The 12,944-nt window shown below is 37.5% G+C and overlaps 1 protein-coding gene across 1 annotated transcript in view; it reads right to left on the reverse strand.

Annotated features, from left to right (window-relative positions):
• Positions 1-11,906, reverse strand: part of LOC128369027 (microtubule-associated protein 4-like) — a 75,498-nt gene extending 63,592 nt beyond the window's left edge. Inside the window, exon 1 of the mRNA XM_053329977.1 lies at positions 11,717-11,906. Within this exon, the coding sequence (XP_053185952.1) occupies positions 11,717-11,906 (190 nt within the window). The remainder of the gene's footprint in view (positions 1-11,716) is intronic.
• Between the last annotated feature and the right edge of the window lie 1,038 nt (positions 11,907-12,944).

Genomic DNA, 12,944 nt, shown 5'->3' on the forward strand with positions numbered 1-12,944 from the left:
CACGGGGAGTGTGACAGAGCTGACGACAAGAAAAACAACCAGTTACTATTACTGTGTTGTTGAGTTATTTGTAATAATAATAATGCTAATAATAAGTCACGTGATTTCTTTTTAAATGTCACATGTAATTTGTAAGTGAATTAAAAGACTTGTTTCAAGAGAGACCTGACCAATAAACAACAACATAACCTGACTATGAGATAACTGTACAGTGTCCAGTCCAGTGTATCCATATCACTCACTTTGTGTCAAAAAACCTGAACCATCCCTTTAAGACAGGCATGTTCAAACTCTTCCACTAAGGCTACTGCCTGCAGGTTTTTGCTCCAACCAATCAAGAGCACAGGATCCGACCAATCAGCTGTCTGAATACAGAGATCAGTTGATTGAATAAGTCAAGCCTGCTCCTTTATGGAATAGTTTGGACATCCCTGCTTTTACATGATATTCCACCTGATGTAGTTCATCACTACAGTACATTGCAGGGATCCTGCCTCTGTGTAACTAACTCTCCAACTAAACTTTTGTGCTGTCCATACATCCAACAACACTTCAAACTGAAGACGAGAGCTAAAACCATTCAGCTAAAAGTGTGCAGGTCAGATGCTGCGTCTCTCAGTGGTTCAGGATGTCACATCTGCTTCATCTGTCACTCAGTGTGTGCTGTAAAAGCTTCACTTACATCATATTCACTTCTACATAGCTGCTGAACTCAGCACACTCACACACACATCCTAATTATTGGCAGTGACAGCCAAGGTGTGTGTGTGTGTGTGTGTAAGATGACCTCACCAGAACAGAACTGCATGTGTGTGAACCTGCAATACACTGCAGTCACATGTTACTGCAGTGTATACACACACACACACACACACACACACACACACACACACACACACTGCATTCAAACGCAGCCCCCTGCACTCAGGAGAAAACCTCTGATACACACACACTACTGCAGAGTCATTGTGTCTTTACTGGCCACACACACACACAAACACACAGAGTATTTTTTTAATGCAGAGTTCCTCTCTCTCTCTCTCTCTCTCTCTCTCTCTCTCTCTCTCTCTCTCTCTCTCTCTCTCTCTCTCTCTCTCTCTCTCTCTCTCTCTCTCTCTCTCTCTCTCTCTCTCTTACCTCGATCTCACATAAGTAGAGTGAAAGCACACACACTGCAGAGATGTGTTATCATGCCTCAGCAAACACAGCTCCATCCCAGCCTGCTAGAAACAACAGCACACTGCAGTTCAGAGTGCTGCTTCACAGGCCCACTGTGAGGCCAACTTCACTCCTTTCATATCTGCGTCATCTGCGTTCAAACACAGTTGGCCTCTTTTTTGAAAGGAAACCTATATTTTCTTAACATATTATCATATAAAAAAACTATATAATGTGCTCATTTGACTACAGATGCTGCACAAGATGTCAGCTGGAACTTTTAATGTACACTATGGTACAATGTTAGTATTTCAGGTGTATTATTATCTTCAGTTCAACTGTATAATAACACAAATATTACTCTTGTACTTTTTCTATATATTTTTACTACTATTGTTTTTTTTTATTATTGCTTGTGTACTTACTTATTATGTATTGTTCTTTATTCTCTTTAGTGATGCTCTTTCTATTTTTTCACTATCCACTTGCTGCTGCAATACTGTACCTTTCCCAACCCTGGGACTAATAAAGGAATATCTTATCTTATTGTTTCAAGAAAAGCCAAAACATAGCAGAAAGAACGTAAAGTCTACACTATTGGCAACATTGTCAGAATACTTAATATATAAGAAGGTGTGATAGTTATCAGATGTTGAGACTCTCAGGCAGGACTTGATGTCTGCATTCTGTACTGCAAACAAATCAATATCCATCATCTTTAAAATGCTTCCCCACAAACTTGACATCTGCATTATGTAGTGTAAAAACATCTAAATGATCTGCTATTATTTCATTTATAACATGAAACACTATTACAAAACTTTACTCCTTTATAAAATGTGATGTAAGATCTTTAAACAAGTTGATGTACTAGTAAGGGAAGAAATGACATCATTTTAGAAAATACTTGGAATAAATGGATTTGCATTAAAAACAAGCTGTAATATTCTTACTGAACTGTAACACTGTCAAGAAAACAACAGTTTAAGGATTTAAGGAGATGAATCTGGCCTTTCTCATTATGAATGACCTCAACTGTAGCCAATTATCCTTCAGAACAAACAAGAGCACTGACAAATCCTTATCTGCCTTATCACCAAATTCTACTTCATTTAAAAAACAGATGATTAGTGATACTGAAGGTGCTTGTGGATAAAAGTGGACAGAACAGATGAGTTGTAGGCTTCCCACTCGGTTCACATCACAGAAGTCAGGTTTTATTTAAATCCTCCATCACAACCTCCACATTAACAAATGATGAGAGGAAAAGCACAACACTTCCCACTGCGGAGTTCAACAGACAGAGATAAACAAGACAGGGGAAGGAATGAAAAGAAGAGAGAGAGAGAAAGAAGAGGAAGGAGTGTAAGAAAAACAAAAGTAAAAGGATGAGACAGGTGGAGAAAAATAAAAGAGAGCGGGGGGGTCAAATGGAAGACAAAAAAAAATGAAAAAGAAAAAGCAGAGAGAGAGACGGTGGAAAACAGTGGGAGATACTCTCCTGTCTCTGACTATAGATCTCATTGATTGCTAGTGATTGTGACATGTACCCTCAGCATCCAAGTAGATATGTCAATATGTCAGTCTGGAAAGCTATTGTGTCAGAAATATTTTAGATTCATACAGAATAGAGTTCACCTGTGGTCACATTAGATTATTGTTCTACTGTCACTGCCAACAGATTCAACTGTGTGCTGGATTTATTAGAACGCATTCATTATTCAGTAAAGGTTCACATCAGATATATACTATTACATATTATCCAATTGAAAGGATGCATTAGATTTGAGGATTTGCCTTTAACTCTTCACTCTGATATACTGTATATAACAAGAAACATGGAGGTCTTGCAATCTAATTGTCAGCTTTATCACTTCAATATTCACTCCAATGGTTGACTCTGATTGTTCTGACTCTCCGAAACATAATACATCCTCTTTAATAGAAGTGTGGTATAAAATACTTTTATCAAATAAACAAAAAAGTCATTTCCAAATATATTGTACCTGCTTTGTCATAATCCTAATGTTAAATGTTAATAAAAAAAACATTGATGACCCATTGCACTGCCTAGCATGTACATATCATCCACAGCATTCAACACATAGATGAATAGTATTCTCTATAAGTAGGGTTGGAACTAATGATTATTATCATTATAGATTACAGTGATCTGTCAGCTAGTCTTTAAAATGTGAGACATCAGAAGCTCCAAGAGCTTAATGAATATTAAACACAAGTGATGTGAAAGTGAGAAAGGCACACAATGCCATTCAAGAATCTAAAAATAGAAATTGTTCAATACATGACTAATGATTGATTGATTATCAAAGCTGTTGATTAATATTCTGTCAATCATGTACTTGATTAAAGACAGAGGACAGCCTAAGCTTTCAAATGAGTTGTGACGTGAATCTATTAGGCAGCTGAAGGCTTACAAACTGCTTTTACTAATCATAACAAAGAAGATCTTATCACTAAACTAGAAAGATATATGGACAAGTATATCTTTCTGTTGCATTGGACTAATGTTTGACATTTTAAACCTTTGTTTCAATTGGAGTTGACCCTGGTGGATGGGACTAGAAGTCTAAGTCACCTTCAACCAGAATCTCTATCAGCTGTTTTCACTAAATCATTCCCAAATCATACATTTAACATTTCTCACTTGTTGTATAATAATAATAAACTGCTATACTGTGTATACAGAAAGGGTACCAGAATGGATCCCTGAGGGGTCTCTGTGATCACACATCATCATCACATGTGAGTCTGTGATGTATCTCACTATCATTCAAGGAGACTATATGTCTCATATAGAATGTAGCCTACAGGCCTGTATACTCACCAGTGTTTGATATAGTGAAGCTACACACACACACGCACGCACACACACACACGTACGCACGCACACACACACACGTACGCACGCGCACACACACACACACACACACAAAGCATATGTGTCTGCCTGCGTTTGGTGATCATTATCATTCCAGCTGTGCATATCTGAGGTGATATGACAGGCTGATGGTTTTTCATAAAGTGTTAAATAATATACATGCAACTCAGTTTGATGCACCATCAGTGTTTAGCATCATAAATATCCATCCAATCAACACAATCTCATCTATCTCTGGACTTACAGTATGCTGCTCTCATTGGTATGAAGATTAAATATTAAGATCACATAATACATTTAATTTTTGAGCCACATCATATTGATGATAATATGAAGGAGGTGAATTGGTTGACACTAGATACAAAAGTGTCAGTGTGAAACTGATATTCCTGATTTGGATGTATTAAATAAGTGGAAGCGTATTGAATGCATCAGCAGCTACAATATAAATCAAACTATCCCTAAAATATATCAATAGTCACATTTGAGAAAGAATCATCAACTCACTGCTGAGAAGTTACAACACAGTGTTGAGTTTCCTTTGTGTAATAAAAGTCATAATGAAGAATTGTTTTTCAAGAGTTGAGTAAGTAAAGATAGTAAGTGAACCTCAAGTTTAAAGGGCACATCATCAGTTTCACATATGAAGATCAGTTCGTCGTCTTGCAGGATAATACTGTGTGTAAAATATGTATGTATACTATGTGTAATATTTAATGTGCTCTGTGGCTCTGGTGGAGCTTTGTCAGATGATGTCATCCGTTATTTTAGATTTATTTTAGATTGGGCTTGACACTTCAGGTTTTAACAGGAAGCCTGCATTAGACACTGGATGGGAGGGGGCTGGAAAGAAGGAGGCATATATATCACAAGAACACATGTACATCTTTTGATCTAAACAAGGAATCTCTCCAACATGCAACATCTACCAGAGTTGTTGCCAAACTCTGGTTCCCTGTAGCTCTGGACTGTTGCATGTCAAATGTAGAGCCAGACAGGTTAACATGCAACTCATTGGACCAGACTGTGCCACAGGCAGAGTGCTAATTGTGTGTGTGTATGTGTGTGTGCATGTGAGAGAGAGAGAGAGAGAGAGAGAGAGAGAGAGAGAGAGAGAGAGAGAGAGAGAGAGAGAGAGAGAGAGAGAGAGAGAGAGAGAGAGAGAGAGAGAGAGAGAGAGAGAGAGAGAGAGAGAGAGAGAGAGAGAGATGAGGGTAATGATGCTAATACAGCACTGACTCCAGGCTGACGCAGGGTAACAATGACAGGAAGAGAGAAAGACAGAAAGGAGGGGAAGAGGTAGACTGAAAGAAAGAGAAAGGAGAAATGCAAAAAGAACAAATGGAAATGAGGCTTAAAAGAAAAATAAAGAGAACAAGCCAGATAAATGAGGACAAAGACAGTAAGTTCAAGTGAGTAACTTAAGTCTAGACGGGGTTAGCGTCAAAGTGTCAAAGCAATTACACTTAATCTTCCACACTTGCATTCATTTCTGTGAGGATCCCTGCTGGCCCTGGTGCACAGTGCTAAATGAATCTAAGGAGCTTGTAGTGGCTCTGTTTTATGCAGTGATACCAACAAGACCATGCATATATTACTATAGAACTTGAAATCAATGATATCTATCTAGTTATTAAGTTTCTACAAAAATCTGATTCACACTGCTGTCCTCCACACTGTTAAAAACATCATGAAAGGCAGCGTATGTTAAATTTCATATCAATAAATGATCAGTGCATTACTGAAATGATTGTTAACATAAAGATCAGTGATAAACAGTAGTAGGGCTAGGCGATATGGACAAAATCAAATGTCACAGTATTTTAGACCAAATACCTTGATATCAATATTACAACAATATTGTAGATATGCTTACACAAAATATTTACATCTTTGATAAATAATCAAAAAGTGAAAAAGTGGGTAAAAGGTAAATAATAGAACAACTAGAACAGTTTGGTAAGTTCAGAAAATTACATATTTTATTGTAATGCATCATTTAAAACCAGGACAAGAAAACTGATGACATATCGCGATATGACGATGTCCAAAATCTAAGATGATATCTTGTGTCATATCACGATATCGATATAATTTCAATATATTGCCCAGCCCTAAACAGTAGGGTTAAATAATTGACCAAAATAAAGGATCTTAAAGAGCTTATAATTTGTAACTACATATCTAAAGAAGCTATAAAGTGGTGAAAGTTGTATTCATATTTTCTTCATATTAATTTCAGCACCTATAAAGACAATTCAAAGATGAATTTAAAAAGACAGAGACACAACACAACATCATAATGAGAGTGACTACTACTATTGATTTCTCTATAATAGCTATGTATCAAATAATAGTGCCTAATCTGTGATGTGAGAGGTGTTGCTTGAAGTGATGAGCCTACAGATATATCACTCATCACTGCAGCTCTAGTCGCCTAACACAGGACTGAATAGTGAGTTTTAGCTTTAGGTGTTTCAGCTGTCTGCTCTGAAACTCTACAGAAGAGACCAGTGACAGAGGAGGCGGGTCTGTGAGAGGAGAGGAGGGGGTCGCACAGAGTTCACACATGAAACAGTGAACACTTTACACTTAACTTGACTATGACTTTAGTAAAATAAAATTAAAGGGAAAAAAACATATAACAACAACACATTTTTGATGTAGTAGATGCCAAATTGTGTCAGAATGTGAGTAATGTGAGATGAAAGAAAGTGTAAGTGAAATTGCACTGAGTTACGGAACAGAGGCTAGCCAGACATTACGTCATGATTTTGGCTCTCTATAGAGTTATTTTTTAGTAAAAGCTCTAAAAAGCCACTCTATACTACGAGCTCAGCAATGAGACCAGACACAGTTAGCTGTAGCATTTAGCAGCTAAAGAGACACATAAACCAAAGAACAGAGGTAAAAGAGAGTGAATATTCACCTGAAGGAAAGACACACAACTCAAGTTCAACATAACTTTAAAAGTGATAAAGCTCATCAGTTGTTGAGTCTAAATGCTGATGGACAGTGAACAGAAGTTGGAATATTCTTCACCTTTAAAGCAAATTATATCATTGTTTGATCACTTTAAAGGTGAATGACTGGAAGCTAATGCTAGCAACAGCAGCTAAAAGGTTTGCTAGTTAGGTTTCCTACATTATGAAATGTCACCAACCAGAAAAAACATTTAAAGAAAAAGAAAGTCAACTATAAGGCTAGCTAGATTTCCAACATAAAATGAAGAAGTTAAGAAGTTCTTAAAGGAGTGCTTTTGTTAGATAGACTGGGTTGAGATTAAAGAACCATGGCAGGACAATGACAACATTCACCAGCAGTCATTATATTATTTTCTTTAAGAAACTAACTCAAAAAACATGTTATAAGCTGGAAGAAAGATGACTTTTAGGAACTGAAAACTGTGGAACTGTGCTCCTATTATTGTGAAAAACACTACTATACCACAGGCAGACGCTCAGTCATCATGTAAAGGTTTTCATTAATTTTAAAATTAAAAACATTATCATACAGCCATTTATGAAGGTGTGTTCACTGTGACATGAACATACTGATGTAAAGCAGGCTTTGTTCAATGATAGAGGCCCACTGAGGGACTACTATATATATATATAAACAATCTCTATAATAGAAGAGAAATACTACTCTATTCCCTTTTTAGAACAAATCCCCCCCCCCTCCCCACTGAAGTTTGAACAAACCCTCCTCTATATAATAATCCATTTCTCTGTATGTCTGAAGGGCTTTTGTGTCTGCTCTATTTAACTCTCCAGCCAGGAGGACTCCCTTACTCTCCATCCATCACTCCTCCCTCTCTCTCTCCTTCAAACCCTACAGTTTGCTCATATCTACATTACCTCTCCATTTCTCACTTATACATTTTCCCTCCCTTTCATCCATCCATTGTTCTGTTCATTCATTAAAGCTGGGCTCAGAGTACAAGAGTTCTGAGCCTATTTATCCCCAGTTGGACACGTCTAACAATTGCAGGAGAAATGTGGTCTTGGGGTCTTTGATCAGCACCGATGTTGGGCCCAGATTATGTAGTGTACAGATCTAATCTTAAACCTCCAGACTCATCATTTCAAATATGTTAGGAGTCAACGACTTTCCAAGCAGGATCACGACAGCCAATGAGAAAGAGTTACAAGCTAATGACAACAACAAAACAACGCTAATTATTCTAACCCTTGAAGCGAACATTAGCTAGCATACTACCGTTGACGGATATTAAAACCGACATTTCAAATCTCACCTTCAGTTTTTGAAGAACAGACAACACGTGTTGACCGTGTCTACCATCCAGACTCATTTAGCCTTCCGCTTTTGTTTTTTTCTCACCTCAAAAAGCATTACTGAAGCAAGTTGTTGCACCATGTCAGTCTGCTTTTGTTAACATCTGCTTCCCCGTGAGATCAGACGAGGTGCTGCGTTGCTCCCTCCGGCACTGTAACCTTATTAGGCTTAAGCTAAAATAAAGCTAAAATTACCTCAAATCATGGCGTGTGTGCAGATTTGAGGTGGAGAGAAGGACAGCGGTGAAAGTCTTTATTCTCAGACACTTGTAATACTCTCACTCACGCAACTGACACATGCTCTCCTTCACACGTGCTTTTTCTTATGCAGTGAAAAACAGATTCATGACTGATAACAGGTGGACGATATGGACAGACAAGGCAATCAGAAGTAAAAGTGAGTTACTATGGTTACAGGGATGCTCTGAAAGTTTGTCATGATATAGATTGTTCTTGATGCATCCCTGGTTTTCACAGCAGCCTCAATCTAACTCATGTAGACGAGCACAGGTGTTGTTTCTTGACTTCATTCGTGAGGTTAGGTGGAGCAGAAATGCAGCACATTTGTTTTAAATTACTTTTTGTTTCCTAGAAGAGGACTCCTTCATCAATGTATCTTGCCAAGTTTGCTCCCCTGTTTTATTTTAAAACATGATCTGGTGTTCAACATGAGGAGCACAGATCCTTGAAGAAACGTGTCTATCAAAAATGCTGCCTAATTAAAAAAAGGTTGAGTGGGTCAATTTAGCATGAATAACTCTTAATAAAAATATAATAGGTCTCCTTTAATGTTTTAAAGTGTATTTCTCTGCAGGGTGACTGTGGACCTTCATTATATATGTCAGTCTTTCTTACTCTGAAATCATTACCCATACTACAAGGCTTAGGCAATAAGGGAATAAATGGAATAAAGTTACAGAAATAAGATACAAAAAAAAAAACTGTATTCGTCAAAATTCCAGAAAAAAAAGACAGATTACCGATAGATTAGATGAAAAATAAGGATTATTAGCGGGGTTACAGTTTTATACCTTATGTTTGTAGAGCAGGCAGGTGATTGTGGTTGCTTACTTTGGCTGCCCAGAAGACTCGCACAAACTATTTCAAAGAGAGCTTGAGTGTACGACAACTTAAACTGCACATACATCTCAGTGCTCTCCATTGACATGACTGTGTGTGTGTGTGTGTGTGTGTGTGTGTGTGTGTGTGTGTGTGTAACGTGCCCAGAGCTGACAGTGTGTCACCGGTTGCCGAGCGCATTCAATACTGAATGAGTCAGTGGTCTCACGCAGATAGAACTAAATAAAAAAGGACACAGTGAAGCCCATGATGCCGCTGCACATATGTCTGCCATTCCTGTGAGAAGAGCTGTGGAGTTACTGACTGCATTTTTGAATAAGTAACTGTATCAGAATACATTTTTAAAGTAACCCTCCCAATCCTGTGTATTACTGTAATACTAACTCTAAGGTAATGTTCCTAATACTTATAATCTGCCTTGTTCTTGTGCTTTTCTTCAATGTAATACTTAAATAAGCTGCATAAGCAATGAGAGAGCTTTGTATTAATGTGTCACGCTACAAGCACATAACTAAATAACCATTATCACACTGAGTCATGTGGACATTTTTGCATTGCAGAGATAGCAATTAAATATAATTATGTTGTCAGAGTTTTCTAAGGATCCTGGCGTACAAGCTCAGCCAACACAGCACACGACTGCTTTGTTTTATTTTTAAAAACTATAACAAGTGGAGCCTGCGTATTCAAATACAAGTCTTAAGAGTTCACTAGAGCTCTATACAAGAAAAGCATTTGTGTATTAGTGTTAGAAGTGACACCTTTGTTGTGTAACTAATCCTTTAAACTTGAGTGTGTTTATTAATGAGAATGTACTGTAGGATTCACTGCATTCATTGTTGAAAAGGTTTGATTTTATGATTACTCTGTTGGATTCTTAATATCAAGACTTCACCTGGTTTACTTGTGTTCTTTTGTGATACTGTCACTTGTCAATCAAAAATAATGCTCTCAAGTTTTTCACTGTCAACATTTCTCTTTTAGTATTGGCCCATTTTGAGTGTGTGTTTCGAATGTGTCAATCAAAAGCAATCTGGGTCAGGTTACATTTTGTCTAAATCCTGTTCCCGGATCTGCAAACTGAGTATGTATGACCTAGAGCATAACTAAATGTTGGATATGCTTTTACCTCACAGTTTAACAGAAGTTCTGTAAAACATTTTGTTTTATAAGAAAATGAGATAATGTGTATCTCACATGTTCAAACTAGTATTTGGTTTCTGTTTGGAGCATCTAATCAAGGTCAGTTGACTTATCATGAGTGATATGACTCAGCCTGTGAAAGCACTGTGTGATGTCTGCTGTCACTCTTAAGGTTTTGTCAAATCCGAGAAAATGGTTCAGCTTGGGTTAAGAGACAAAAAAAGACAGAAAGTATACTTTAGAAAATTGGGATAAGAAGATGGTTTTTACCAGACAGGAAGAGCTTTACAAAAAGATGCTATTGGGTAGCATTATGGGAAATGTAGGACCCATGTTTTTAGAGTTTTGTCTATTCTAGGGACTAAAATGAGCTAAGTCCCCTCACTTTATAGAGGTGCAATAATAAATCACCTTGGCCCCCCCTTTAAGTTACTTTTTTTTAGCCAATTCCAGCTCCATGGATATACAACAACAACTAACCTAAATGTGACGTGTGTTATTGATTATGCCAATTAGATGTGTTATATTATTCAGCAGGTCTGCATTAAAAATGTAAACAGTATGCTGGTGGAATATGATATCTAAATAGTGACACATTAAAAGTCTGCATACTATCTGTATACCTGTTGATAGCACACATGAGCATGCAATATGGTGAGTTTAGTTTTCATATGTCATTAAAATTGTATGTCAAAATGTACCTCATTTGAATTCATCATGTAATATATAAACATAGAGTGCTTTCTGTGTGCTATTCAACAATGAATGTATATTTGTATAGAGTATTAGTGTAATACTAGTGAGTAATGGGGTGATAACTGGGAAGAGAAGGTGGAATAATTAGAATTAATTATTAATTATAGGATCAACACAACCAGTGTGTCCAGCACAAATGCACTGAGCACACACACTGCAGTGTTATCTCCATTACACAGGCCAATGTCAGCTAGACGACTTGAATTCAAGCCCACTGGAGTCAAAATGTCGGCTGATATTTGTAAACGCCTCCCAGCAAACTGAACTCTCACCTCCTCCACACAAGTCAACTTCCCTACAGGGATCAACATCACATTAGGAGAAAAGCATCGCTCCCTCTTCTGAGTCTTAACAGTCTAAAGCGCTGGCGGCGACTCACCACTCTTGGTGTCCTTTCCGTCCAGCAAGGGTCGGTAGTCGCTCTTGGAAACCGTCTCTCCCACCTTGTCATCGTAGCTCTCTTTCTCCAGCGTGGCCATGAAGTCTCGTTTCAGCAGGGCCTCGGCGGGGGCTCCTCCTGGGACTCCGCCTCCACCCCCACCCAGAGCGTCTCGCAGGCTCAGGTCCATAGTCCTGTTACTGGAGAGAGAAAATAAAAAAAAGGAAAGACAGATGTTATTTTAATTACTCACTGCTAATTGCTGTTCACCCCTCTCTCTGCTTCACAGGCTGTCTGACAGTCATATTGCTTGTGAGTCAATGAAACTGGAACTTCCTTTTTTCAGTGAACATCACGCTTATCTTTTACACACCTTTTGAGGTGAGCACAAATGTTCCAACTTGCAGACAGACCACAGATGCAGCCTGATGATAAAAATCAGCAAAAAAAGTGTTTTCCTCTCTCTTCATTCATTTCCTTTCTTAAGATTATGGCTATTACCTTACCAATTTAATCTCAATGCATTTAAACTCAAGAGCACAGGTGATGCAGATGAAACTAGAAATAGATTTTTTTATTTATTTTACCAATTGTTCTCCCTTTTTATTGTGTTTTAGTGCAATCTGCATTTTTTATTTAAATAAGTAGACATTTATTATTTATTAATTATACATTAGGTGTTTAAAATAAGATTAAGAACAATACAACAGAGCATGAGACAAGAACGTAACACAACAGGAGAAAAAACGTGGGAATGGGAAGACAGTAACAATAAAAACAACAACAAAATCATTTACAGATCAATCACATCAAACAAACAAAAGCGGTCCAAATTCTAAGCCTTTTACAATGTCAAAATATATTGTGCCCTTGTTCCTTTTAAAAAATTGCAGAGTCTATGAAAAAACACTCTTTCAAGCAGGTGTTTGACATTTCTGTGAAAAAGGTTAAAGAGTTAGATTTAATAGAAAAGAAATCTGAGCAGCAACCATGATTGTTCTGGACGAATTAATCCTCCCCAAAAATAAACACAAACAAACAGCGTTGGCATGAGCGTACCAGCATGATTGATTGGATTGGATGTTACTAGTCAGCTGGTGGCCAAATAGCACAAGAATTATTCACTGATTGTGAAGGATGAATGAAACACTTAGCTAATGCGAGCACTGCCTGAATTAATACTATGTTTAGCCAACACCCAAAATAACCAAAACCCCACTAAAATATG

The sequence above is a fragment of the Scomber japonicus genome, chromosome 12 (genome assembly GCF_027409825.1).
Source record: "Scomber japonicus isolate fScoJap1 chromosome 12, fScoJap1.pri, whole genome shotgun sequence".
In the NCBI taxonomy this organism is placed as follows: domain Eukaryota; kingdom Metazoa; phylum Chordata; class Actinopteri; order Scombriformes; family Scombridae; genus Scomber; species Scomber japonicus.